We start from the raw sequence: 26,330 nt of genomic DNA, 5'->3' as shown, positions 1-26,330 counted from the left end.
GACTCAGTTTCCTCATTCACAAAATTGGGATAATTATAAAATCAGCCTTTTAAAGCTATTATGAGAATCAAATGAGATAATACCCAAAAAGAACATGAGTGTGAGGGTCAGAAAGAATGACAGGCAAATGTGCAGCCTGCGTTTCCTTCCTGTCCCCCTTCCCAATGCCCAGCGTGCCCTCCTCCACTGCTCAGCACAGCCCCACCTTCCACACCCAGTGGGTCCCTCCTAACACCCGGTAAGGGCCCCATCATACTCAGAGCCCTTGACGAGGGCCGGCAGAAGACGAGGGCCGGCAGAAGAGATTAACTAGCATGGTGTCTGTGAACAATGTATCCTGAATCATAAGCAAGCAAACAACTTTTGAACTTCCTAGTGCTATATTTAAGTAGTTAAAATCACCCTTTGCTAAAAGAGATTTAGAAAATAAACTGAACAATGGTAATCACTAAGTCTCGATTCTCTAAAGATCATGCTTGTCAGAGGTAGAATGGGTGAAAAATGCCTATTTCTCTCAAAGCAAAGGCAGCCACTATTACAGTACTTAGAAAGGACTCCTGTAGCTTTTGGGGTTTTTTTTAACCAAGATCTTCAACCAGCTCAATCAAAACACAAGCAGAGGGGCAGTGAACAGAGTTGAGCTTGAGTTTTTTAAGGATCCAGAGTGACCTTGGCTTGTTAATTCACTTTTGTTTTAAACAACTCCATCACTCTACCATCTTAGTCAAGGGTGGTATCTCACTGCAGTTTCCCTGCAGAATGATGAGGTGTCCATGTCTGTTGCTCACATGGAAACAGTGTCTCACAGGGCTGCATCAGTGAGAAAAATCCAGGAAGGGCCATCTTTATTTCCCTTGCAAGGAATCCTTTTTTTTTTTTTTTTTTTTTTTGGAAGGACTGCTCTTTTATAAACAATACTGGTCTCCATCTGGCCTTAACTAGTCTCTCCGGACCTCAGTTTCCTTATCTAACTAGAAGATCTCTATGTTTCCTTCCAACCCAAGGATTCTATCATAAAAATCATTATATAAAACGCAACGGGAAGTACTTTTCAGGGGTCACTGTGACACTGTGATCTTTTGAAGTCAAATCAGACCAGGTGCTTGTTGGTGTTCTGGCAGATACCTGAATCCTTCTGCCTCTGTGCTGTAGTAATGAACGTGATTTTTTTTTTTTAATACCAAAGAGAACTGTGATGTAAGTGCGCTAATTTCACTTCTTACTTGGAGTCCTGTATCATATAACCCTGAGCCAAAGGGGATCCATTATCAGGGGCCTTTCAAGAGTGTTCTAGAAGCCTGCAATAAATATCTATTGTTCTTTTACACAGTTTCAGCACTGACTCATGGGTGACTTTTCTTTGATCATCAAAGAAATTAAAGTTTGTTTTTTAAAGAAAAAAAATGTTTTCCTGTGGAATCTTGGTGCTCTCGGCACTGTTCATGAAAAACAATAAGCCCCTAAAATTAAAGAAAAGGAAATTAATATTTATGAAGTGTCTGGGATGTACAGACTCGCTGCTACACAGTCTCACATATTGTCTCATTTAATTAAGTCACTAATATTTGGTATATTTTTAAAGAGGTAGAAACATACGCTCAGAAAACTGGGGTTAAGTTGCTCAAGGTGACCCAGTTGGCAAGAGGTATAGCTAGAAATCAGCATAGGCTGTGCTTACATTTTGAAGCCTCCAGCTTTCCATTAAAACAATCAAAAACATCCCCTTTCTTTTTCTCAGTTCTTGAGAGGCCAAGCCTGAAGGGAGCTAGCATTTGGGTTTCTTTGCTCAATTATTCTTACATATAAAACCAATGTTTTAATCATTTCAATACTCATAAATTCCTGAGGATTTCTTTTATTCGCCATTATTGTTGTTGTGAAACTCTTGTCCACCACCCTCATGCCAATAAAAGTCTGTATTTTCAAAAATCAATGGCCAAAAAACAGTCAGTTACTGTAATCCCTATTCTAGGATTAAATTAAAACATGAAAGCATATAAATAAATCATCTGGACACAGCTGGGCACATCATGGCTGCTCCATAAATGGCAGCTAAACATTTTAGGCAAAAAATTGTAGATTCATCAAGAAAATGGTCAGGTTAAAGCTGTGTCCATTTAGCCTCACAGTCCGCCGGTGGGTCCTTTGTGCTCCAGAATGCCATTTGCCCACGGAACCCATCGAGAAGGTGAAGAATGAAGAGTCAAGCACCAAAGCTGTCTCACGAATCTACCCCCAAGTCCCTCACAGAAGACTTTCAGGGCAAAGGATATTTTGAATAAGGGATAAAGGAAGAACTTATCTGGCCAGGCATTACCTCATCCTGCATTTTCATGGCTGTCAGTCGGGACTTTTCTGCCTCCAGGGTTTTCTCCTTCAACTGTCTTTGCATTTCTGCGAGCTCCCTGCGGTTTTTCTCCTTATACTCATCCAGCTGGTTCTGGAGCTCCAGGGTTGAGGTACGGGAGGCCTCAACAATGTCTGCCATCTAGAAGAAGTGACACGGGTGTGAGCCCACCCTGGGATGCTCTGAGACCAGGGTCTGGGTCCCATTTCAACACACAGCACATCTCCTCTTCTCCCTTTCTTCTATGGCACCCTCAAAGATGGCCCAGCACCTGATCCTGAGTCGGCCAGGTGTGGGCACCTGTGACTTGGAAGCAGCATGGAGGCGTGAGCAGGCACGTCCTTTGGAGCCAGGCACACAGCCTCAGGGTCCTAGGGCTGCTGTGCCACTTACCAGTACATGACTGGGGCACGTCGTTAACCTCTCTGGGGCCTGGCCATGTCCACACTGGAAACACTGAAATCATATCTACCTTACAGGGTTGTTGTCAGAATTAGTATCCACAGATACAGATAAAATTTTATCAGCAGATACAGATAAAATTCTAGTTAGAAACAAAATAATTAGTGAAGTGCCTGGTACATAATACATGTCAGAAAACAGCAGACACTCGTGTCAACTCCCAGAATACAGAAAGCCTGCCAGCTTTGTGCCTTTACCCTTCTGGGTATGGTGGGGCAGACACGAAGAGAAAGAGCAGCAGCTACTGAGCTCTGAAGCTGCCTTTCACACTCCTGGACAAGCAATAGAGATGCAAAGGTAGAGACTCTGCACAGAGATGTCGATTCTGATTCAGTCAACATTGGTTCCATCTGCACTGACACACAGCCTTCTTCTACTAACTGTTAAGAGGTGATTCTGGTGCCCAGAATCCAGAGGGTACTGGCATTAATGTTTTCTAGACCAGTTTCTATCTTTTCAACAAATCCAAAGAGCTGCCTCTTGGGATCTGCAAATCCCTGACACTTTTGTGCTTAGACCTACTGCAGGTTTCCCAGGCTTTCACCAGACCCTCAGAGGTGACTGGGTCCAACAAAGACATCTGGCCCTACATCCTCTTTCCTCCTCCAGCCCCTCACCTCCTTCTGCAGTTTCTCAATGGTCTTGCCCAGGTGCCACCGCTCATTCTCCATCTCGTTCTTCAACCTTCTTAGCTGCTCCTTCTGCTCACTCTCCTCTTGGAGCTTCTCAGACAACTGCTTCTGCTCCTGGGTAGTCCGACTCAGATTTCCCTGCAAATGGCAGGGAAAGGACAGTGCTGTCACCTACTAACCAGGTAGCCACAGGAACGGGTGGCTCAGGGAACTTCATAGTCACACTGCAAAGCAATCAGATCTGTTAAATCCGTGATGAGGAAGAAGATCAAAATAAAGCCGTCAGAGAGATAGAAGGGCATTGTTGGTTCTGAAATTCAAGGACCAAAAAGGAAAGTTGACTTACCCAAAAACATCCACAGGAATGAAGGGGCAGACAAACAACGTGCTACAGAAATACATGGCCAAGGCTGCTGGTGGTGGGAATTCAGGATGGTGTCTGAAAACCTGAATGTTCATGCTTGAAATTCGAGGTCAAGTTATACATTACAACAATCTAAACCTACTTGGCAATTTATATCCTGTGACACACAGCATCACACCTAATGTTCCAGTATTTACTATGCTATGCAGATGGTTCTTACAGTTAGAATAACTAAAAATGAATCGCTAAGAGAACACTACCCCACAGAACAAAGGTCCATTTGGGTAAAGGCAGTTGTCATCAACAGAATCCATGAATTGGACTCAGACACAGGCAAAAAGGAATTTGGAAACACACAGGTTGGTGAACTTGATGAACAGAAGGTGTTAAATGGAAGAGACACTACTCAGATAAAATACTAGTCAGGTAGGTGGTTGTTGATTGAATCAGCACCAAATACTAGTGCCTACCATAAAATACAACTATCTTGAGTGCAATACTCCCCTTAGTTCCCGTGAGGCTCTCATCTCACAAAGTCACACAGACTTATGTTCTTTATGTAAACAACATGCAATTCCAGAATAAAATCCTAAAATATTATAGGAAAGTTATGGTGGCTTCTTTAAATGGCTAAGCATTAGGGCCATAGGTACAAGGATAATAAGAAGACGCACAACTTGGAACAGAGCAACCTGACTCAACCACAGACTGGATCATCTCGAAAACGTTGTCAGGCACTGAGGGCTGACTGGGCCACTACAGAAACAGCTCAGGGCCTACCCGATCTTGTGTCCCTGCAGTGACTGCACAAGAACAATGGTTTATATTTGTACAGTGCTTAACAGTTTACAAGCTGCTGCCACAGGCAGTAACTCAGGATCTTGAAAACATTCCAAATCACTTCGGACTCTCCTGGTTTGCAGAGCAGAGGAACAGATCTGCTCTGCCAACCATGTGATGTGGGGCTAAAACACCACCCATAGCGGCCTTCCGGTCCCTGGGCTCTGTTGGGCTGGCTGCACTTTGAGAAGCAGCCAACGTGGCCGACCTGCTGAAGTTAATTGCTGCAGAGAACCAAGGTTAACAAAAGCTGTTGGGGAAAAGATGGTGGCAAAAAGAAAGGTAATCAGAAGTTCAGTGTGGGGGGAATTAGCAGGAGTGTGCTCCAGCACAGCTGCTGCTGGGCACCCACCAGAAGCAGGGTCAAACCTGGGGTTTCTGTTGATCGATGATTTAGCAGTGTTGGGGCAAAGGGTGAGGAGTTATAGAACCAGTGAGGTATGGTATGGGACAAAACCCTCAAAACACATGTCCCAAAAAACGTCAATCCGTGAAAACAGCAAATACAGAGGGCCCCCAATGGCTTCCTGTAGAACCTTCAGGATCCAACTCAACCCCCTCCCCAAAGGAATCCCCCAGCCTTTCTCCTCCTCTTAGACCCCAATCCCAAGGGCTCCAGGCAGCAGACAAGCCAACCCAGCTCTACTCAGCCTCCATGTGGTTCGTGCATGCATTTCTGCTCCACTCTTGGCTCAGGCAGGGCTGCCTGGCTCTTTCTCCTGAACCACAAAAGACACCACAGACTCACCACTCTGGGCCTAGGGCCTGCCAACACCTGCCACCCCAGCACACACACATTGCCTAGAAGAATAGATTTGCTACATTATTTTTAAATTATTTCTTATATGCTTGCCTCTTTTGCAAGGTAGTAAGCTCTGTAAAGGCAAGGGAGAGATTTTCTGTCTATCTGGGTATGTTCACTATTAGGCATATGATAAACACTTAGCTATTAAAAATGAATGCCTATCCCCAAAAGTGATCCCAAGGCTTCTTATGTTAGAATCACCAAGCAAGGATGGGGTGTCTGTACTTAAAATATAGATTCTAGCTTTTTCTGATGGAATCACAATTTTTCTTAGCATGGGGCCCATAATCATTTGCATTTGAAAGCTCCCCAGATAATTCTAATATGTACTAAGGTTTAGAAACACTGTTTAGAACAACGGTCTTCCTCCTCCATAATTCAAGACATATGTTCCAATAAGTCACTGCTGAGAAAACGTCCCAAATTCACAGGAAAAGAAGCAAACATGGCAACTTTGCATTTTTCTGACCCTTCATGTGGACAGTATCAGGAGTGAAATGCTCTGTAGCTACAGAGACTCTATTTCCAAGGCCAGCAATACAAGCTCATCGATGAATAATGAGATGAAAATTTAGGGAAAATATATCAGGTTGGAGAATCTGAGACGCAACACGGGTAGATGTAGGGTGAGTGTCCGTGAGCTCAGGGACCATTATCTGTCAACAGACGCAGATTTTACCCTATGACTGAGGTCCCAATTAGCTCATATTAACGACAAACAAGTTGCAGGTGAGCCTATGGGTGTCAAGGAATGGGTAGCGTAACCAGAAGGAAGTTGGTCTTCTTGGAGTCCCTGCCACTCAGTGTCTGTGGGCTGCAACAGTGCAAGCCTTGGGCCCTTTTTCCTTGGTTGTCTCAATACTCAAAAGTCCAGTGGGGTGGGAGGGAAAGCCCTAGGAATAACGTATGCACTGTTATCCCTTCCTGAAGGAAAGAACTGTGGTTTCTCCAGCAAAGGCTTCTTTACTTCCCCATCTGCAGAAGGCACTTTAAAATAGAAACATAGATGCCTTGCCTTAAGTGCAGTTCCAGTAGCCCTAGATAGCAACACAGTCCTGAAGCAAGCGGTAGGGCATTAAGCAAACCAAGAACAGCATCTTTATGCCCCTCTGCTACTTTTTAACTGAGTCATGGTAAATCAGACATAAATTTACCAGCGTCTTCAGCTACCATGTAAAGAAATCTATTTATCATACGTGAAGATGCAATAGACCAACAGCACAAAGACTGAGAAAAATACCAGTTACTTTTTTCTTTCCTCAAGGGCTAAGGTCCCTTTGAGTTGCCAGCTTCAAGGACGAGAGGTGCACAGAAAGAGTAACCAAACAAAAGGAGCTGACTATCTGGTTTCCAATTTTAAAGAAAACAAAGTATTTCAGAGCGATGGTGCTTTTTTCATGGCATTACTTTTAAGACCAGATAATTCAGGTAAAGAGAGTGAAACTGTCAGGCCCATTTTTAATTCTTGCCAGCTGCACTGCCAGTGGCTAACATGGCCACACACTGCATGAAGCACTCTCACCATCCCCACACCACTGGGAAAACAGGCCTCAACAAAAGTAACATGTCAGGGATAATTTCCAAGGCAAGGCTAGAGATCCAGAGGTGGGGATGGGTGGGGATTACATTAAGATCTTCAGGCCCCAAGGCCATCACCTGTTCTGTGCACTGAATTCACTATGAGCGCAGATTCCCAGCAGGGGAACCACTTCCATATGTGTGAAAAGTTCCTGTTTGACCAAAGGAAAAGTTCTGAGAGACCCATAGCTGCACCGGGGACTTGGCGTGGACATACCATGAAGGTAGAGATGTTTATCCCTATAGAGTACAAATATGTTTCCTTTCTTTCTGCCCCCCAACCAGCTCACAAATTTAAACCCCACACTCTGGCAGCCAGGTTGGGTAACAGTAACCAACCTAAGCTTTAAACAGCAGCACAGCAAAAGTGCCATCCACACAAAATCAACCCCACAAGATTTTGTAATGAAGATCTAGATTTAAAGAAATAAAAAAAATCCAAAGTGAAGGCAGTCAGACATTGAACTCAGGAAAAATTGGGACTTTACTATACACAAACACGAGTTTTGTCCCAAGAGTAGGAGAAGGCACAGGCTTCTGATTTTGGGGGAGAGTCCCCAAGCTAGGCTGACCTGTGGGAATCCTTCCTCTCCTCTATACTCTAGGAGATGAAGCTGAACACCCTCCAGGAAAGCTGCAACAAGGCATTTACAAATCTGAACCTGACTCGGCTCTTAACACTTTTAATGCCCCCACTTCACCTATCCCTGACTACAAGTGGGTCCGGAATAGAAAACTTTAACAACCTTCCTCTTAGACAACTCTCAAAAACACTGGCTTCTACCTCCTCAGAAACTCACCTGAGATACTTAAGCAGCATCCCGAGAGCCAATAGGAGAAGGACACACCTGCATCACCCGGAGGTCACTGTGCAAAGTCAATCAGAACGGCAGTACAGGCCTTTCTTGAGAATGTACTTCAAATGGGAAAATCTAATTTTCTAAGAACCTACTGATTTTGAATAGCGATAGCTATGCAGTTTCAAGGAAATGACTTCCTCCTGCCTCTCTGAATAGCCATCCTGAAGGAATGTACTCTATAGAGTGCATTTGCCCACAGGAGAAAGGAAATTGGCTTCTGCCAGAAAGCAGACTCCACACCGCCTTGGAGGCCAGTCCTGCCGGCCTTCTCACACCACTCATATTTTATCTTTGGAAAGCTGTCAAGCTCTTTAACGTCTAAACGGAGGGCTCTCTGCCTTCGCATTACTGACATCTGGGGCCTGATCATTCTTTGCAGTGGGGGCTGTCCTGTGCTTCATAGGATGTTTAACAGCATCCCTATTCCTGTTTTCCACCCACGAGGCGCCAGTAGCATCTCCCCAGTTGAGACAACCAAAATTGTCTTCAGGCATTACCAAATCCCCCCCAGTTGAGAATCGCTGGTCTAGACGGATAGTTCAAATAACTGAGTGGTTATTACGGGTGAAAGGGAGCTACATGGAAAGAGAGGGCCAAGGACAATCTCCACACATCCCTCTGGTGTTGTGTCTCTATGCATTCTTCTTGAGGGAGTAATGACAACAGCCCTTGGTGTTTACCTGAGTAGCCTCCAGTTCATTCTCCAGGGCGCTTCTGGCTGACACAGCTTCTTTTTCTTCCTTTCTGGCGTGCACAAGGGCCTCCTCTAACTGTCTTATTTCTCCCTACAATGAAACACTGGGTCAGTGTGCACTTAGATGTGTGCTGTACCTATGAAACTGACTCAGTGGAATTAAATGAACGCCGAAGACACCCATAGACATGGCAGTGGCTATGGTCACAATGCGCCTGTCACAGACCCAAGGTGGCACACAACAGCTGTGTTCTTGGATGCGTGTGTTTATCTGCAGTTCCAGTTCTCAGCCAGGTGTGAACATCCACATTATCTCGGGTGATTTTTTATTTTTTATTTTTTTAGAGACAGGGTCTCACTATATTGCTCTGGCTGGTCATGAACTCCTGGGCTCAAGTGATCCTCCCTCCCACCTCTCAGCCTCCCAAGTAGCTGGAATTACAGGCATGAGCCACCATGCCCAGCTGGGGTATTTTTTTTTTTTTTTAATAGAAATATCTGGCCTTATTCCTGGAGATCTGAAAACAGTAGGTATTGAATGGACCCCCACACACACAGTTTTATAAAAGGTATCCAGGTGGTCCTGATGGATGACTGCTATGCTTTGAATGTGTCCCCCAAAAAGCATGTGTTGAAAGTTTAATTGCCATTGTAATGGTATGAAAAGGTGGGACCTTTAGGGGGTGATGAGGCCATGAGGGCTCTGCCCTTATGAATGGGCTCAAACTGTCATCACAGGAGTAGGTTCCTGGTCAATGGACAAGTGTGGCCCCCTCTGGCCAGTCAGTTCCCCACTGCACCTCTGCCCTTCTGCCATGTGATGCCATTCACACTTCAACACAGAAGGACGGCCCTCGCTAGAGGCTGGCAACTTAATATTAGACTTCTCAGCCTCCAGAACTGTGAGAAATATATTTCTATTTTTCCTTAATTACCCCAATGTGGTATTCCATGATAGCAGCACAGGACAGACTAAGGCAGTGACCACGTGTGTCTCCTCCTTCATTGTCAGCTGCCCTTTCCTACTGCTGAGAGTGTGCCATCTCTCAGTCACAGCTTCCCACTGCTAGAGGTCTGGCCAACCAGATAATTGGCTTGTTAAAATCAGTGTCACTTCAAAAACATCAACAATGAGTTAAAAAAGAATAAATAGTCTTGAGTGAGAATCGGTCTAATGGTGGTGTTAAGACAGCCCTTTCAGGTGGATGCCTGTGTGAAGCCATGGAAGGCTGGGTATGTCTGGTATCTGGGTGTGTGGGGATTCCTGTGCCTAGACCTGTGTTCCCGCCTGACCTCACCGTCCCTGTTCCCTGGCCTCCCTGTCATGCCACTCCCAGGGGAACAAAGAAATGGCTTGCAGAGAGGATGTATTCACTATTGCCTTGACCTTTCCTACTACATCATGACAATAAATCCCTTCCCCACTTTTGAAATCACTTACACAGGAAAGAAGGAGCAGCAGCTGCCAAAGCTGGGCCTGGGCCCAGCGAGCCTCACCTCGTAGTTCTTCAGCGTTTCCTTCGCCTTGGCTTCATCGCCTTTCAGGTCTTCGATCTGCCTTTGAAGCTGAGCAACTCTCCGCTCCAGCTCTTCGCTTCTTCCCTGCAGCTTCTCATTCTCCTCCTGCAGAAGCTTCACGCGCATTTCAGCCCCCGCCTGGTCTTGCTCTGAAGTGTTGCTCCTGCTCGCCAAGACCTCGACATTCTGTTAAAAACACAAAGCAAATGAACAAGGAGACTGATGTCAAGGAGCTGTCCCCAGGCTGGAAGAACGGCTGGCATTTATGAAAAACCCATTGTGCCCACTTAGCCAGGCCCTGTGCTGAGCCAGGGGTCAGCAAACGACAGCCTGCAGGCCAAACCCAGCCCCCCACCTGTTTTGAAAAGCGCAGTGTTACTGGAACATAGCCACGCCCTTCCATTTGCAGACTGTCTGTGGCTGCTTTCAAGCTACAACAGCAGGGCCGAGTGGTTGCAACAGAAACCCCAAAGCCTATGGTGTCACAAAACCTAAAATGTTGACTCTCTGGCTCTTTATAGAAAAAGTTTGCCAACCCTTGCCTGTGTTAAGATCTTTACATGGGATTTCAACCTTTTAACAATTCCAGAAGGTGGGTGCTCTTCTTATCGCCATCTTAAATACGAGGAAACTGACACTTGGATAGTTTAAGTAACTTGTCCAAGATCACTTAGGAGGAACTGCATTCGGGCAGGCTGAATCCAGAACCTGTCCTCATAACCCTCGCTTTCTGACATGTCCACTTCCCTGCCCCATTTGCATGGGAAGGGTCTCTTTTTCTTTTTTTTTCTTTTTTTTTTGAGACAGAGTCTCGCTCTGTCCCCCAGGCTGGAGTGCAGTGGCACGATGTCGGCTCACTGCAAGCTCCGCCTCCTGGGTTCACACCATTCTCCTGCCTCAGCCTCCTGAGTAGCTGGGACTACAGGCGCCCGCCACCACGCCTGGCTAATTTTTTTTTGTATTTTTAGTAGAGACGGGGTTTCACCGTGTTAGCCAGGATGGTCTCGATCTCCTGACCTCATCATCTGTCTGCCTCAGCCTCCCAAAGTGCTGGGATTACAGGTGTGAGCCACCACACCCGGCCCAGGGTCTTTAATAGAAGCTCTTGAGGAAGGGCAGCTTCGGAGTACAGATTTTTTTCATGTCCAATATAAAACAGAAATTTAAATTAGCTTAAATTAGGATACAGTTCATAGTGTAAGCTCTAGGTATGCTGCACACAATCCACAACAGAAAGGAATGACAATCTCAGGGTGGTTATTGTTGATTCCAGAGGTCACAGGGGCTTTGTATTCTTCGGTTTAGCAATTTGAAGTGATGGGAAATGGTCCTGCCCCACATTCCACCTCTCCAGGCAGATCTCTTACCTGTCCTCCATTTCTCCACTACTACAAAGATGCCAATATCAGCAAATCTCATGCCTACAACACAATGCTACAGACGCCTGCAATAAAAGAAAGGCCCAGGGAGGAAAAGGTTAGGCTTTTAAAGTCTGTATCACAGCCCATGTGGGAGAAGTATCTGCTAGAACTGCTCACTTATATAGCCTGTTGGAAAGATCTTTACTTCTCTTAACAGTACAGTAAGCTTATTATCCTGAACCTAACCAGTTAGAGAATTTCAGGAACCAGAGCATCCTTTCATGGCCCAAAGGTTTAATTCTATACAACAGAGAAAGCCCATCGGAGCCAAGCAACTGAGTTAGAATGAAGTTAGCTGGCATTGCTAGGAGAAAACTAAGATGTCAGACAGCTGAGACTTCTCAGGTCTATCAGGATATCATCTCCTAATGAAACCAGCAAGAGGACATGTCACAAAAATATACAGAGGAGAAATAAAGTGTGGTTGAAAACTTGAGGAAGGATCTAAAGAATCTAGTAACTGGTCAGACCAGGGAAAGAAAAAGTCTAGATTGCCCACTTCTGCCCTAACTCTCCTATTAACATGTGAGACAAAGTTACAGTTATCAAGACAGGGCAGTACTGGCATGAGGGAAGGCATATAAATCAATGAAACAGAATTGGGAGTTCAGACATAAACCCCTACATGTATAGCCAACTGCTTTTCAACAAGGATGCCAAGACAATTCAATGGGGGAAAGAATAGCCTTCAACAAATGGTGCCACTACAATTGGATATCCACATGAAAAAGAAATGAAGTTAGATATCTTCCTCATACCATACACAAAAGTTAACTCAAAATGGATCGTAGGCCCAAATGTAGGATCTAAAACTATAAAACTCTTAAAACACAGAAACAAATATTTGTGACCTTGGGTTAGGCAAAGGCTACTTAGCTACAACACCAAAAGTACAAGTGACAAAAGAACGAACAGATAAATTAAGCTTCTTCAAAATTTAAAACTTTTGTGCTGCAAATGATGCCACCAAGAAAGTCAAAAGACAATGACCAGAATGAAAGGAAATAAAAGTCATATATCTAATGAAGGACTCATATCCAGCATATATAAATGATTCTTTAACTCAGTAATAAAAAGACTTAAAAATGGGGCCAGGTGCGGTGGGTTACGTCATAATCTCTGCACTTTAAGAGGCCCAGGCGGGCGTATCACTTGTAGTCAGGAGTTCAAGACCAGCCTGGCCAACATGATAAAACCCCATCTCTACTAAAAATACAAAAATCAGCCAGGCGTGGTGGTGCACACCTGTAATCCCAGCTATTTGGGATGCTGAGGCGAGAGAATTGCTTGAACTCGGGAGGCAGAGATTGCAGTGAGCTGAGATGGGACCATTGCACTCAAACTTGGGTGACAGAGCAAGACTCCCTCTCAAAAAAAAATAAATAAACAATGGGGAAAGGATCCGAACAGTATATAAAATCCAATATGCATATGAAAACATATTCAACATCATTAGTCATTAGGGAAATGCAAATTAAAACAATAATGAGATACCACTCCACATCCACTAGGATAGCTATAACAAAAAAGAAAGATAATAACAAGTATTGGGGAGAATTTAGAGGAATTAGACCACTTATACATTGCTGGTAGGAATGTAAAATGGTGCAGCTACTTTGGAAAACAGTTTGCCAGTTCCTCAAAATGTTACACAGAGTTACGGTAGGACCTAGCAATTTCACTCCTTGGTATATAGCTAAGAGAAATAAAAACAAGGGACCGGGCACAGTGACTCATGCCTGTAATCCCAGCACTTTGGGAGGCCGAGGCGGGCAGATCACCTGAGGTCAGGAGTTTGAGACCAGCCTGGCCAACATGGTGAAACCCCATCTTTACTAAAAATACAAAAAATTAGCTAGGCATGGTAGCAGGTGCCTGTAATCCCAGCTACTCAGGAGGCTGAGGCAGGAGAATCGCTTGAACCCAGGAGGCAGAGGTTGCAGTGAGCCAAGATCACACCATTGCACTCCAGGCTGGGCGACAAGAGTGAGACTCCGTCTCAAAAAAAAGAAAAAACATATATTCCCATAAAAACTTGTACATGAATGTTTATAGCAGCATTATTCACAGTATCCAATAAGTGCAAGCAATCTACATGTCCATCAAACAGTGAATGGGTAAACAAAATGTGGCATATCCATAGAATGGAATATTATTTGGCCATTCAAAGGAATGAAATACTGACACACACCACAACATGGATGAACTTTGAACACATTATCCTAAAGAAGCCAATCTCACACACACACACACACACACACACCCATATTGACATTTATATGAAAGTCTGGAATAGCAAATCTATGGAGACAGAAAATAGATTAGTGATTGCCCTGGGCTGCTACAAGGAGGTACAGGGAGGGATATGGGGAAGGGGCCAGGAGTGACTGCTAATGGCGATGGAATTTCTTTTTAGGGGTGAGGAAAATGTTCTAACATTAACTGTGGTGATGGTTGTACAACTGTGTGAATACTACAACCACTGAACTGTACACTTTCAATAGTTGAGTTATATGAATTATATGCTATATGAATTATATCTTAATACAGCTGTTTAAAAAAAAAAGGGTAAACAAAAGTTACGGGAAACCTGGGGCTGGAGTAGGGATGGTGGAGAGAGATGATGCATTTACCCCTGTGGTCTGGAGGTTTGCTGAGGTGTTAGAGAGGGGAAGAAGAGGCTCAAGACCATCTGCCCAAAGCTTTCAGTAAAGCAAAGAACACTTAGATGTGTGGTCAGCACCCTTTCATTCACCCGGAAATCTCAGGAAGAATGAGGATACTGAAAACCAGACCTGATTTAACCTGGATTGGGGCCTAACTAGCACCTTAGCATGTTAGATAAGGGAACCTGGACTGAATTGTGATGCTTAGAACTTGGCATGCAAGTTCTTCACTCAGCTTATGGCTGGCAGGGATTTATTCCAATCTTAACTTTCAGTGGCATGGGCTGAGTATGACTCTAGGAGACCTTGTGTGTATTGAGACACTTAGTCCTTTTTTGATTATTTGTAAAGTGATACTATGTTTTTCTCTATGTCTTCACATTATGTTTACAAATAATTTAACATGAGCCTATGTTAGCAAATCTTCCCAAAAGTCCTCTCCCATTTTCATGTTCCCGCACCCCCACATGGCCAGCTCACCTTTTATATAAAGCCCATAGAACAAACTTTCCTTTCCTGAAACCATACCTAATTCACTTGCAGTAGTAATGGAATCTAAAATAAAAATAAAAATCCTAACGTTTTGTTCAAGGCAAGTACTACATGTAAGTTCTTCTCCATGACCTCCCAGTGAAGAAAAGAAACATGGCGGAGAGGACCTTCAAAGTTCTCCCAACTCTGAAGTGCTCTGATGCTTGGATCTATGTATCATCTTTCCAGATGAGACTTTGTGTCTCATGGATGTGGCAAAGGCAGCAGAACTGCACCAAGACAGAGCTGGTAAAGAGCAACTCAAGTGGAAGTTCCCTGGGGACAAGTACTGCTGAAGTCATTGAAGTTGCTGGCATTATGTTTCTACGATTCTCTGATCCCAAGTCCTATATGTTATAACAATATTAGAGAGGAAGCACCATCATAAATAAAACCAAAAAGCACACAGTTTTTAATAATTCATTTGGCCGTATCTTACCACCTATGTGATGTCTTGTTTTAAAAGAATTACATGGATTTGCATTTCAATATTTTAACTATTACTCACTTGTACAGGTAGTCGATTCCTCTGCCACTCCAAAAAGTTGGAAACACCGCTCCAGATTCATCACCACAAAGGCAAAAGTAACAACTGTGCCATTTTCTATCATTTTTCAAGATTGGATCATCACTAAAAATTACACCAAGGTTATTTTTACAGCTATGAGGCAGCCACATCAAAAGGTTTGATAACACAGTATGTGTAATGTGAGGAAACGTATTCTCATCGATTGCTGGTGGGGCTAGAAACTGGTACGAGGCTCCTGGATGGCAATTTGGTAGTATCCATCAAAATTACAATGTACATTTCTTTTGACCCAGAAACTTATCGTCTATCATTTTATCCCATATGTGTGCAAAATGACATATAAATGAGATTATTCACTGCAGTACCTTAATAGCAAAAGATTGCACACTACTAAAGGCCAATTAGGTACTAGTTAAATAAATTACATCAGGTCAATAGTATCTTGTGCATCTGGGAGAAAAAAAGAACAAGAAACTGAGGAAAAAGCAAGGGACAGATTACTAGATATAGCATGCTTCTGTGTGTATAAAAAGAAGGTAAGAGGGATAAAGATGTATTTACTTGGCTAAGTGAGAAACTGGTAACAATGACTGACTATGAGGCAGGAAACTGGGGCTATGTGGAAAACAGCAGAAGGAAGTTTTCAATTGCAAACCCTCTGGCAATTTTTAAATTTTGAACCATGGAAATTCAACATGTATTACCATTTTAAAAAAATAAATATACATTTTCTTTTAAAAGACTGACCATCAATGATCACAGGAACTCAGAAAACAACCCACCTCCTCGGCCAAGTTCTCACCTCCTCCAGCCTCTGGAAACCCTTCCTTTGTCTTTTCATGGGTACCTCTGGGCCTTGAAAGATAGCGGAGCCGGAGCCCCAGGAGCAGCTGTACAAACAGAGCATAGCGCCAACTCTCCCACGCCAGTTTACATAGTTAAGCAATTCCTTTTCACCACATATAGCTGGGAGAGTGGAAAAGGCCCAGATGGCCCAGGACTTGCAACTACACGAGTGCTTCCCCAACTTTTCCACTCCAGCAACCCTAAGGCAGAGAAGTCCAGTGTGGGGTGATGAGAGACATCCAAGGGACTGCGAAGAACTGCTTTCAAGGCTTGGGTTTTTCCATTATAAATGAATGTAAATTTTTCATTCAACACCATAGCATTTTTCATTCTACTATGTCTCTTTTTATATTAAGGATACTGTGTTCTTGGTATTCCAGGAAGTGGTGTCACTTTTCCCCTGTGACTTTGCCAAGCACTCTCCTCTTTGCCCACCCGGCACACAGACACATGTCCCATCCTAACACAGACATAAATCACCTCCAGAATGGAATTCTCATTTATACTTCTAAAAATGCTTCTCTGTCTGTTTAGAGGAAACAGCAAAGGCTCTGAAGTCAGCCAGATCAGATCCAAACCCAGGCTGTGCCTCTTGCTGGGCCTTCCACTGGGCCTGGCCTCACAGAGCCTTAGTTTCCTATCTGAAGAAGGGGGATGAAGTTGCCCACCTAGTACATTATTGTAAATATCTAGTTAAATGGGATTACAGCTCTCGTCATAGCCCTTGTTATTACTGCTAGGTCCACTAAACTCACATCTGCTTCCCAAAAGGGAAGGACTTCACACAGCTTACCGGCTGTGGTTCCAAATCGTCACACTTGGCTTCAGGCCACTACCTGCACATTTTTTACCAGCTAAAAAAATCAAGCCTAGACTTCTCAAAACAGAGAATTGAGGTCTTCTAATAGTCCTTCCAGGGCGACTACACTGCACAAAGAAGATGACACCCATCTTATTTCAAGGGTAAGTCAGGTTTCTTGGTTGGCTAATTTATTAAAATCTTAGCCCCATTTCCCAGTCAAGGGTGGTGTGGTAAACTGATGGCATCTAAGAAAAACATTCTTCTAAAACAGCCAAACAGCATGCTTCAACATGCTGAATTGCTAAATTTCCATTACTTTAAAAATAGTTGACTTTTAGCCATATGCTCCAATTACCAGTTTTAAAAGAAGGAAAAAAGAAATATAACAATTGTATCACACATATGCAAGAAAGTGAAATCCCACTCTTTGCCATCAAGCCATTCATTGCAAATAATCACCTGCCTGCAGGCTGGCACATTTTCCACATTTTCATGGGTTAACACCCACATTTAGAAGTGTTCACACTGGCCCCTGGAGACACAAGAGACGAGCACAAAACCCCCCATGGCACCATAAATGGCCCCATTTGCATGTTCTGCCTGATTCAGGAAGCTGAGGAGCGCTCCTTATAGGAACATGGACCTGACACCTTGGACAGGCTCGCTCCTGATGGACAACAAGTAACCACATAGGCCAAGGGCCTCCTGCTTGTCCTAGTGCCGACCCAGTACACAGACATATCAGGTTTTACTAATTAACACGGCCTCTGCCACAGCCGGCTTTTGTTTCCTTTCTGTCTCTCTTTTTTGCTGAATGAGTGAAAACAGCTGAGGCGTGGAGGCCGGGGCATCCAGAGAATGGAATGTTGGTGTCAGTTCCATCTCGCTGGCCACCCCCACGCTCCAGTGTGTTGGGGCTGCAGGATCCCAGCTGAGAGGTACTAGAAGCATCCCCTAGGTCAGCTCATCTGCTGGGAAATTACTGTCTTCTCACCATCATGGCTGTGGACGTCTGCTTTCACTTGCACAATAGGGCCCGGGTCACAATAATGCGTCCCTTCCTCACTCTGAAGTGTTAGGAAAGCAAGTCCTCCATATTGTGTCTTCAGCTTCCCCCTCACCTGAGCAAAGGTCAACTATTCAGGTACAGAAACAGCATATATTTTAGTCTTCACTAGCATACTTCATCCCTTCTCCCAATCATTTGTTAATTTCCCTGGCATAAGGTCTCTAATCTTGGGCTTCTCAAATTTTAATGAATTACCTAGAGATCTCATTAAAACGCTCATTCTGACTCAGGAAGTCTGGAGTGGGACCCAGGACTCTGCATTTCTAACAAGCTCCCAGGTGATGCCAATGATGCTGGTCTGTGGATACCCCTTCGAGTAGTGAGGTCTAGGCTGATTGGACCCTTCTCAGCTCTCAGGGCCTTTCTGCAGAGATTTGAGCTGAGCTCCTAACTGGTCAAATCCTTTATGCTTCTTGGTAGGATTCTCAGTGCCTGGGATTTGGCGTTAGGCCGCTTGTGCGCTACTGCAGGCTTTGCAGCCAGCTCACATTGCAACCTTCCTCCTGCAAGCTCTTGCCCCCTCTGAGTTCAATTCACATCCTTAAAGAAGGTAGAATCAGTAATACCTAAACAGATCAGAAAATCAAAAAAGAGATACAAATCTTTAAAAAGTTGAAATTATTGTAGTAATGTAAAGTGATGGGTTCCTTCCTTCCTCCTTTTTGATTTGCCTACTTACCATTTCTTGGGCAAGATGGCGTTGAGCCATTGCAAAATATTTTTAAATCCCATGCTCCAAGAAGAACATCAGAATTTCCAAATTTTCTCTCACTGTATTTACCAAAATTGCCAACACCAGTCTCTCCCAACATATCTACAGTTCAGAACTCAGTTGGTTATACAGTGATAAGTTCTTTTTGTTTGTGTGTGTGGGGGGGGGAGAGGGTGGAGGGGCACAAATAAATAGTGCATGGGAGAGATGGAAATAAATGTGGCAAAGGAAGTGGCAAAGAAGTACAGGGTATTCATCACCCAGGTCCCAAATATTTCCAAGGAAGAGTTGATTCCAATGCCAAAAATCGTACAGATCAATATTCAATTTCTTTTTGTTAAAAGATGTGAATTCTAGACCAGATCCCACTAACAATTCATGTATGATGACGACAGACAAATCATTTAACTTCCATCTGCCTTCACTTTCTCCCCTCTGCAACACGAAAGGGTCAGTCTATCTCGTTTCAATGTCCTGGCCAGCTCTAACAGTCTGGGATTCTAGAAAGAACTTGAAGAAATCAGGCAGCATTAGGTAGTCCTGGAATTCAGTGAGCTAAGATGACTAGAGGTTCTACTCCTACTGCCTCATGTTTACATTTTATTTTCAAATGCTGCCATTTAAACCAGATCATCTGTAACAATGTCCCTGCCACAGCATCCAGAGGTGAGGGCCATTCTCTCCTTATGGTCACTAACCTGCCATACTTGTAGAGTTTACATATACCTTGCTTAATGAAGATTTTATTTAATTCCTGTATTTTTGTTGCCCTGGTGGCAATTTTCTTGCTTACAGAACCACCTAAAAGATACTCCTTTTTAATCATATTCAATTACCCAGTTTTTCCTATGGCAACTCAGTGATTACATAGGTTAAAAATGTCTCTGGTTTTCTTCATAATGTCCTTAGGAAATAAGTCAACATGCTTCCCTTTAAAAAAACTAGTTAAGATTCACTCTCAGAGTGGCCTGTAATTAAAATATAGGTTCAAGACAAAAGTTACGACAATAAAATCCTCACATTTGCTCACAGAATGCATTTGACACACAATAAACCTACAGAGATACTCAAGAAGGAAATAAAAATACTTCTGACCACAACACACTGCAACTAAATAGATGTAGAGCAGTTAAGTGATTTGATTTTTCCGAAACACAACATGCTCCATAGTTCAGGTCTTGACATATGGTATGATTCTGTTTATACAAAATGTCCAGAATAGGCAAATCCATACAGACAGAAAAGTAGACTAGTGGTTGACAAAGGATGAGGGAAAGGGGGAATTCAGATGAAAGGGGCTTCATTTAGGGTGATGAAAATGTTCTAGAATTAGATAGCGGTGGTGGTTACCCAAATTGTGAATATATAAAAAACCACTGAACTGCACACTGTAAAATGCTTAAAATGAATTTTGTGTTATATGAATGTTATCTTAATAAAAACAAAAGAAAACAAAAAGAGTGCAGGCCTTGGAGTCAGCAGACCTGAATTGGTCCTGCTTGTTCTTCTCGAAACTTCAGTTTTCTCATTATTCTAAAAATGAATTGAGACATTATGCAAAGCACCTAGCAATGTTTCAGACACATAGTAAGACCTCAGTCAATGACCACAATACATTAAGTTTGGGTAGAGAACAGTCACACACCCAGGACTTGAACCCGGTTCTCTGACTCCTTGTGACCTCTGCTAGTTGCTACCAGTTTCTTCCAAGTGGGGGCAGCAGCTTGAGGGAAAATTCCCCAAAGCCAGCCAGGGAAGGGAAAAGGAGGCCCCGGACCTGCCAGCTGGGGGCTTCAGCTACATCCACACACTCACCAAGACTGCATTTCAGGGGCTTCTCTGAAACACAGCCTTAGGCCTTCCATTGTGCCTTTGCTTTGTTTTTTTAACACCACTCCTTAGAAAAATTCTTACAAAATGTTCCCCAGTTTCCAGGAGATAAAAGGAGCCTCACATCATATTTATAAGACACCACTTCCCTCACCATGAGAGCCACAGTCTAAGCTAACCTTGTGACCAGCATGTAAAAGTTCTGTTTATAGAACCCAACATGCCCCTGCAGTGCCGTTCGCCTTCAAGGAGCTGCTGGCTGGCGGAAGGGACTCCACCCAGACAATGCCCTGCTTCCAGTGCTCTGCGTCACTAGGAAAATATTGGGGGGTGGGAACCGGGTAAATGCAAGCATTAGACTCCCAGTTAGAGTCGCTGTCACAGACAGACCACATGGCTTTACAAATGATTACAAATCAGCTTGCTGTCAGCACACACATGTCCAACAGGTTCAACAGGATTTTTGAAGAAAGAAGATAAACAAGCAGCCAAAGGCTCAATCTGGAAGCTCACAGGCCTACTCCAGTCTACAGTTCTGCCCTGCACCCCTGCCCGGAAGTCTTGTTATTTGTGAAAACGGATCCTTCAACTTTCCCATTTTGCTACCATATATCCATAAATGCTGAAAGGGTCTCTCCTGAATTATAAAAATCATGCCATTTTCAGAACTTAAATACAAATGCTGAGGCCAAGAACTTTCAATCCAATGGACGCTTCTCATTAGTGCTTCCTTGCAGCCCCAAACAAGACCAAATTTCCATATAGAAAGCTGTCAACTTTTCCGTTTGCCCCACACTTCCATGGCCACAGGAGTGATGCTAAGCAGGGACTGGAGAATTAAAAGGACATGGCCTCGGTAGGCAAGAGCCTGGGCCAAGACTGCTACAAGCGTTTAGGCTGACTCTGGTACCCACAGGGTTAAGACACCTGACAAGAGTGACCTTTATTATTTCCTCCTTTAAAGTAGTGGGCTGTTCCCTGAGACAGAGCTGAGCAGACCAGGCTCCTACAAAGCCCAGAGTCCCCTGGTTCCTCCTTGCAAGGCCAGGCTACCTGGGTCAATAGCCCCCTCTAACTGACTGGCAAGGGGAATGGGGCCAGAATAGAAACGTCCTGATCCTGGTATAGTCACCTGACCACTGTGAGGTTTTGTGCAAGTAACAACTTCTCTAAATCACAGCTCAGCTTTCTTAAAAACAGGGTGGCGTTACAGATCCATTCACTGCACGGATCAAGAAAAATGAAAGATAATGGTGCGAAATGTCAAAGGATTAGTCGCTATATACACAGCAAACAGTGTCCAGGAAGGAATTACTATGTACCACCCAGAAGTTACAGAGCATAAATCACAGATTTCCTTCTATACAGAGGCCTTGAAGGAGGTGTGGTGACTTTTTGGCCCCCGTCCTCTTAGAGCAATTGTTTCCCAGCCATGCTGTTGGCAAGACTCTCACTCGGTCCCTCCTTTTCTGAATGGAGAATAAAATGCCACCCCCTCCCTCAAAAGAGCTGGGACAGACAGAGTGGGAGGGATGGAGTAACCAAGTCTAATCCAAGACCTTCCCCAGGACTGCTCTAGGGCCAGCCCTCATCTGTTTTAAAAAGGAACCATCTTGGGGTGCTGACCAAACAGGCCCCATGAATCACTGTGAGGGTCATTAGTGCTGTTCACCTAATATTTCCAGTTCTTCTCTCCTCCAGGCACATGCAATGTGCTTCCCTGCCCCCTTGAAGTCAGGAGTGGCCATGTGATTAGCTTTGGCCAAGGAAATGCAAGAAGTGGCAGGTGACATGTCCAGGTACAAGCTCCAAGAGCCCATTAGTGATCTACCATATCCTCCTCCTACCCCACTGCAGAGATCAACAACACCTGGGTCCCCCAGGGACTCAGGAACAAAGCAACCAACTCCAACCCTGCCATGACTGGATGTGAAGCATGAGCAAGAAGTAAGCTTTCCTTCGTTAAGCTACAGAGCTTTGGAGGCTGTTTATTACTGCAACATCATCTAGCCTATCACATCACGTAAAGACCTACTATTATACTTGCAGATCCAGCCCACCTGGCTCACATCCATTAAAAACAAAATCTGGAGTTCATCACAAGCTTCATTCCCAAAGACAAGTGGGGCTGTAACAAGGAAAGAGCCTGGGCTCCCAGAGTCAGATAGACTTGAGTTTAAATCCTGGCTCAGCCGCCCATCAACCATGCAACTCTGAGCCCGTCAACTACCTTTTACTGAGCTGTAATCTCCTCCACTTTGAAAGGGCAATGATAGTACCTGACATACAGGGTGGTGGTGAGGATGAAATGTAATGTGTGTAAAGTACATAGCATGTGGCCAGGCGTGCACTGTGCACTGAGTAGACAGGAGTGATTCTGCTAACCCTCATCATCATTATCATCATCATCACCCTGCTTTCATCAATGACCAGCAATGAACCCGGAGGCTCTGTTTCCTGCTCTGTAAACTGGAAGAGCAATGCCATGCCACTCCCAGCGTACTCAGCACAATGCCACGTAGGGCACAGGGGGCAGCTGCTCAATAACCGTGAATACCCATACCACCCTGATATGATTTGGCTGTGTCCCCACCAAATCTCAATTTGAATTGTATCTCCCAGAATCCCCACGTGTTGTGGGAGGGACCCAGGGGAAGGTAATTGAATCATGGGGGCCAGTCTTTCCCATCCTAGTCTCGTGATAGTGAACAAGTCTCACGAGATCTGATGGGTTTATTAGGGGTTTCCGCTTTTGTATCTTCCTCATTTTCTCTTGCTGCCGCCCCATGTAAAATGTGCCTTTTGCCTCCTGCCATAATTCTGAGGCCTCCCCAGCCATGTGGAACTCTAAGTCCAACTAAACCTCTTTTTCTTCCCAGCTTCAGGTATGTCTTAATCAGCAGCATGAAAATGGATTAATAACACACCCCTTCCACTCCAAGCCTTTAGCCAGCCTGCCCTGAGCGAGCCCTGGAACACCGCAGGCTGATGAAGCTGCAACTCCTGCCCCACACACAAGGGGGCCCAGTCCTCAACTGGTCCACTCTGAGCTTCAGGTTGCCCTCCAGAACCTATCTGATGAGAGTCCCACTCCCTCCACCCCTAGCCAGGTCACCTGCTGTCATTTACTGGACCACAAGCACTGCATCTGGCAGGGTACTCTGACCTTGGGGACCCCAGCCTGACCCCTAAGATACCCACATCAACCCAGGTGACTCGTGATTTTGAGAAGCCCTCTTGGGTATGAGTCACAGAGACTTGGCCCATCCCTGGGGCCAGCTCATCAGGAGTAGGAGGAAGGCCCCTGCCAAGGCTCCTACTGACCTAACTACTGAGGATCTGGAGAGCCTGGCAGCCCCCGCCTGGCCCTGGCTTTGACAATTAATGGTGTTACAGCGAGGCTCTGCAGAGTAATAGACTTCACATCTAGGAAAATCTGCCATGTGCCACAAAATCCCTAGTCACACACTAAAAGCATCCCACATGGTGCATCCTTAGGCGGTAGCTTAATGAAATGCTATGCCTGGTACTGACATATTCCAACTGCACTGGGACCTCTGAAAGTGGACTAAATAGAAGGAACACTGGAGGCTGAGCAGGAGTGGGTGTCTTGGTCCCAGGGCAGCCCCTGGGTCGGTCTATGTGACCTGAGGCAGTCACAACTTCTCTGAGCCTCATTTCCATGACTATAAAATGTCAGAGAAGAGAATCCAATTAAGGATTGAAGTATCCACCATTGATTATCTACAGTCACTGAATGTACAACTTGAACAAGGTACAGTGCCATTTTTAAAGAGTTTAAAGTCCCAGAGAAAGTTCAACATGTTCATAAGTGAAATCTAAATAATCACTGCCTGAAGACAGGCTCATGAGCACATTGGTCTGAGGTCTCTAAGGTCATAGCCATCTCTGCGATTATCTGCATGGCAGATAAAGGTTATTTCCTCTCTCTGACCTACCAAAGTTTCCATTTCTCCAGATAAATTAAAACAGGTCTGTATTTCATTCATCTTACCCATTCATAAAGTCACAGAACATCAGCATTATTTAAGACACCAACTTTCTCAGGTTGAAACCCTAATTTGAATTTCTAACACTTCCTTCCACCTTCCCCCATATCTCTGGAAGATAAGCAGCCATTCAGCCTCTGCCCCGGGCACTGGAAACACACTGCCTCTCAAAGCAAGCCTTTCCATTTTCCCACAGCTCTCAGGCATGGAAACTCCTCCTTCACACTGAGCTGACGTCTGCATTCCTACAGTATCACCGAGACCAACTGAGGATGGTTTAGTGAGTCCTTCCTCCAAACGAGAGCCTTCCAAAAACTTAAAACCCACCCTCATACCATCCTGTCTTTCTTTTCCTCTTAGGCTAAACTGTCCAAGGTCCTTCCTCACTCACTGGCAGGTTGTACCAAGCCTTCTCTCAAAGCATGGGGGTCAAAATCAAAACAACGCTCCCTGCAAGTTGGGCCTATCAGCATCCTGATTACCAACTGCTCTAGGCTCCTGAACATTCTCCCAGAGAACAGAATAGTCAGACCCCACACAGAGGCTAGAGATAAAACCTGGGGCTTGAACTAAAGACTACCAACCAAAGGAAGTCCCCACCACCTCTAGACACACAGACACCCATGGGACCCTTCCCAGAACTTCCCCCCTGTGAGTGCCGCTGCAGGATCCACGGTGGCAGTCAGGGCACTGCTGCTGGGGTCCCACTCCTGCTTCCATCTCTTCCTTAGCTGCCAGTCCCTTTCCTCTTTCCTCCCCATCTAGGGGCCTCCAATAACCCTCTGGCTCCTGTGCAGCTCTCGGATGGCTCCTAGAGGTCACCTCTTGCCCCAACCCCATCCCTTTTGCTGGCAAGTCGTACCTTGACTTCTGGGGGAAAATCAGACAACACCCTTTTCCCTTAGCCTCCTCCTGCTCCCCACTTCTTCTCTCCCTCTATGGCCAACACCCCGTCTCCACCTCTCAGCCCATCCCATGCCAGGCTATGCCTGGGGAACTGGACAATAAGCCTAACTCCCCACATTGCCGCAGGTAAGTTGCTGGTTGCACCCCCTGAGGACAGGGCTCTCTGCCTAGGCAGGCATCACTAGATTTTCTGAGTGCTCAGTCTATGCCAGACACCAGCTATGTGCTTTCCATGAGTCATCTCACTGAATTCTCTTCGGCTTCCCGCTGAGGGAGGCACTACTATTAACTGTTATAATCCTTTGCTTCTAAGTGAGGAAACTGAGGTACTGAGAGGTAAGTCACTTGCTTAGGGGCTCATAGGTATAAGCAGCAGAGCCAGGAGCCAACCCAGGCAGCCAGACTTGAGAGCCCACAGGCTGAAAACCACACCAGGAGCCCTTCTGGGCAGGGCCTCCGTCCCACTCTGTGCCCAGCCCAGCACCTGGTACATAGCACAATCACGATCCAAGGTTACTGAATTAATCAGCTTGATAGAGGTTTTTATGTGTCTAGGTATTTAATACCCTATGATACTCCCCAAGCACACACACGCATTCTCCCACCACACATGTATTCTATATTTTATAGTTAATACACACTATTTTAGCAGTGTCATGGGCTAAATCAACTATTGTTAGCTGGCCTGAGAACCTAGCCTCAATTCATAACAATGTCTCTGTGAGAAAATTCCTTCAACTTCCAAACACCTCACATAAAAATAAAATGTTAGCGCCCTCTGTTCCTAAAATAAGCATTCAGTTAGCCGATTCATTCATTCATAGGATGCTGTCTACCTTTGCATTGCTAAAAAATCTGTCCTGGCTAAAGTCGGCCTCACTTTGTTACATCTTTGCCTCAGAAAAGAT

The 26,330-nt window shown here is 44.8% G+C and overlaps 1 protein-coding gene across 7 annotated transcripts in view; it reads right to left on the bottom strand.

The window, feature by feature from the left end:
• The window catches only part of CGNL1 (cingulin like 1), a 174,038-nt gene that overhangs the window by 23,635 nt on the left and 124,073 nt on the right, over nucleotides 1–26,330 (bottom strand). For 6 of the 7 annotated variants that reach the window (XM_034938830.3, XM_055099046.2, XM_055099044.2 and 3 more), the window contains 4 exons: nucleotides 10,080–10,286; nucleotides 8,569–8,673; nucleotides 3,427–3,579; nucleotides 2,318–2,488 (listed from right to left, as the gene is read on the bottom strand). In XM_034938830.3, coding sequence (XP_034794721.1) covers nucleotides 2,318–2,488; nucleotides 3,427–3,579; nucleotides 8,569–8,673; nucleotides 10,080–10,286 — 636 coding nt within the window. The remainder of the gene's footprint in view (nucleotides 1–2,317; nucleotides 2,489–3,426; nucleotides 3,580–8,568; nucleotides 8,674–10,079; nucleotides 10,287–26,330) is intronic. The other variant, XM_055099045.2, reaches the window with a different exon arrangement.

Source organism: Pan paniscus, chromosome 16 (assembly GCF_029289425.2).
Source record: "Pan paniscus chromosome 16, NHGRI_mPanPan1-v2.0_pri, whole genome shotgun sequence".
In the NCBI taxonomy this organism is placed as follows: Eukaryota; Metazoa; Chordata; class Mammalia; order Primates; family Hominidae; genus Pan; species Pan paniscus.
The sequence above is the reverse complement of the archived record's forward strand: the minus strand, read 5'-3'. Positions and strand labels throughout refer to the sequence as shown.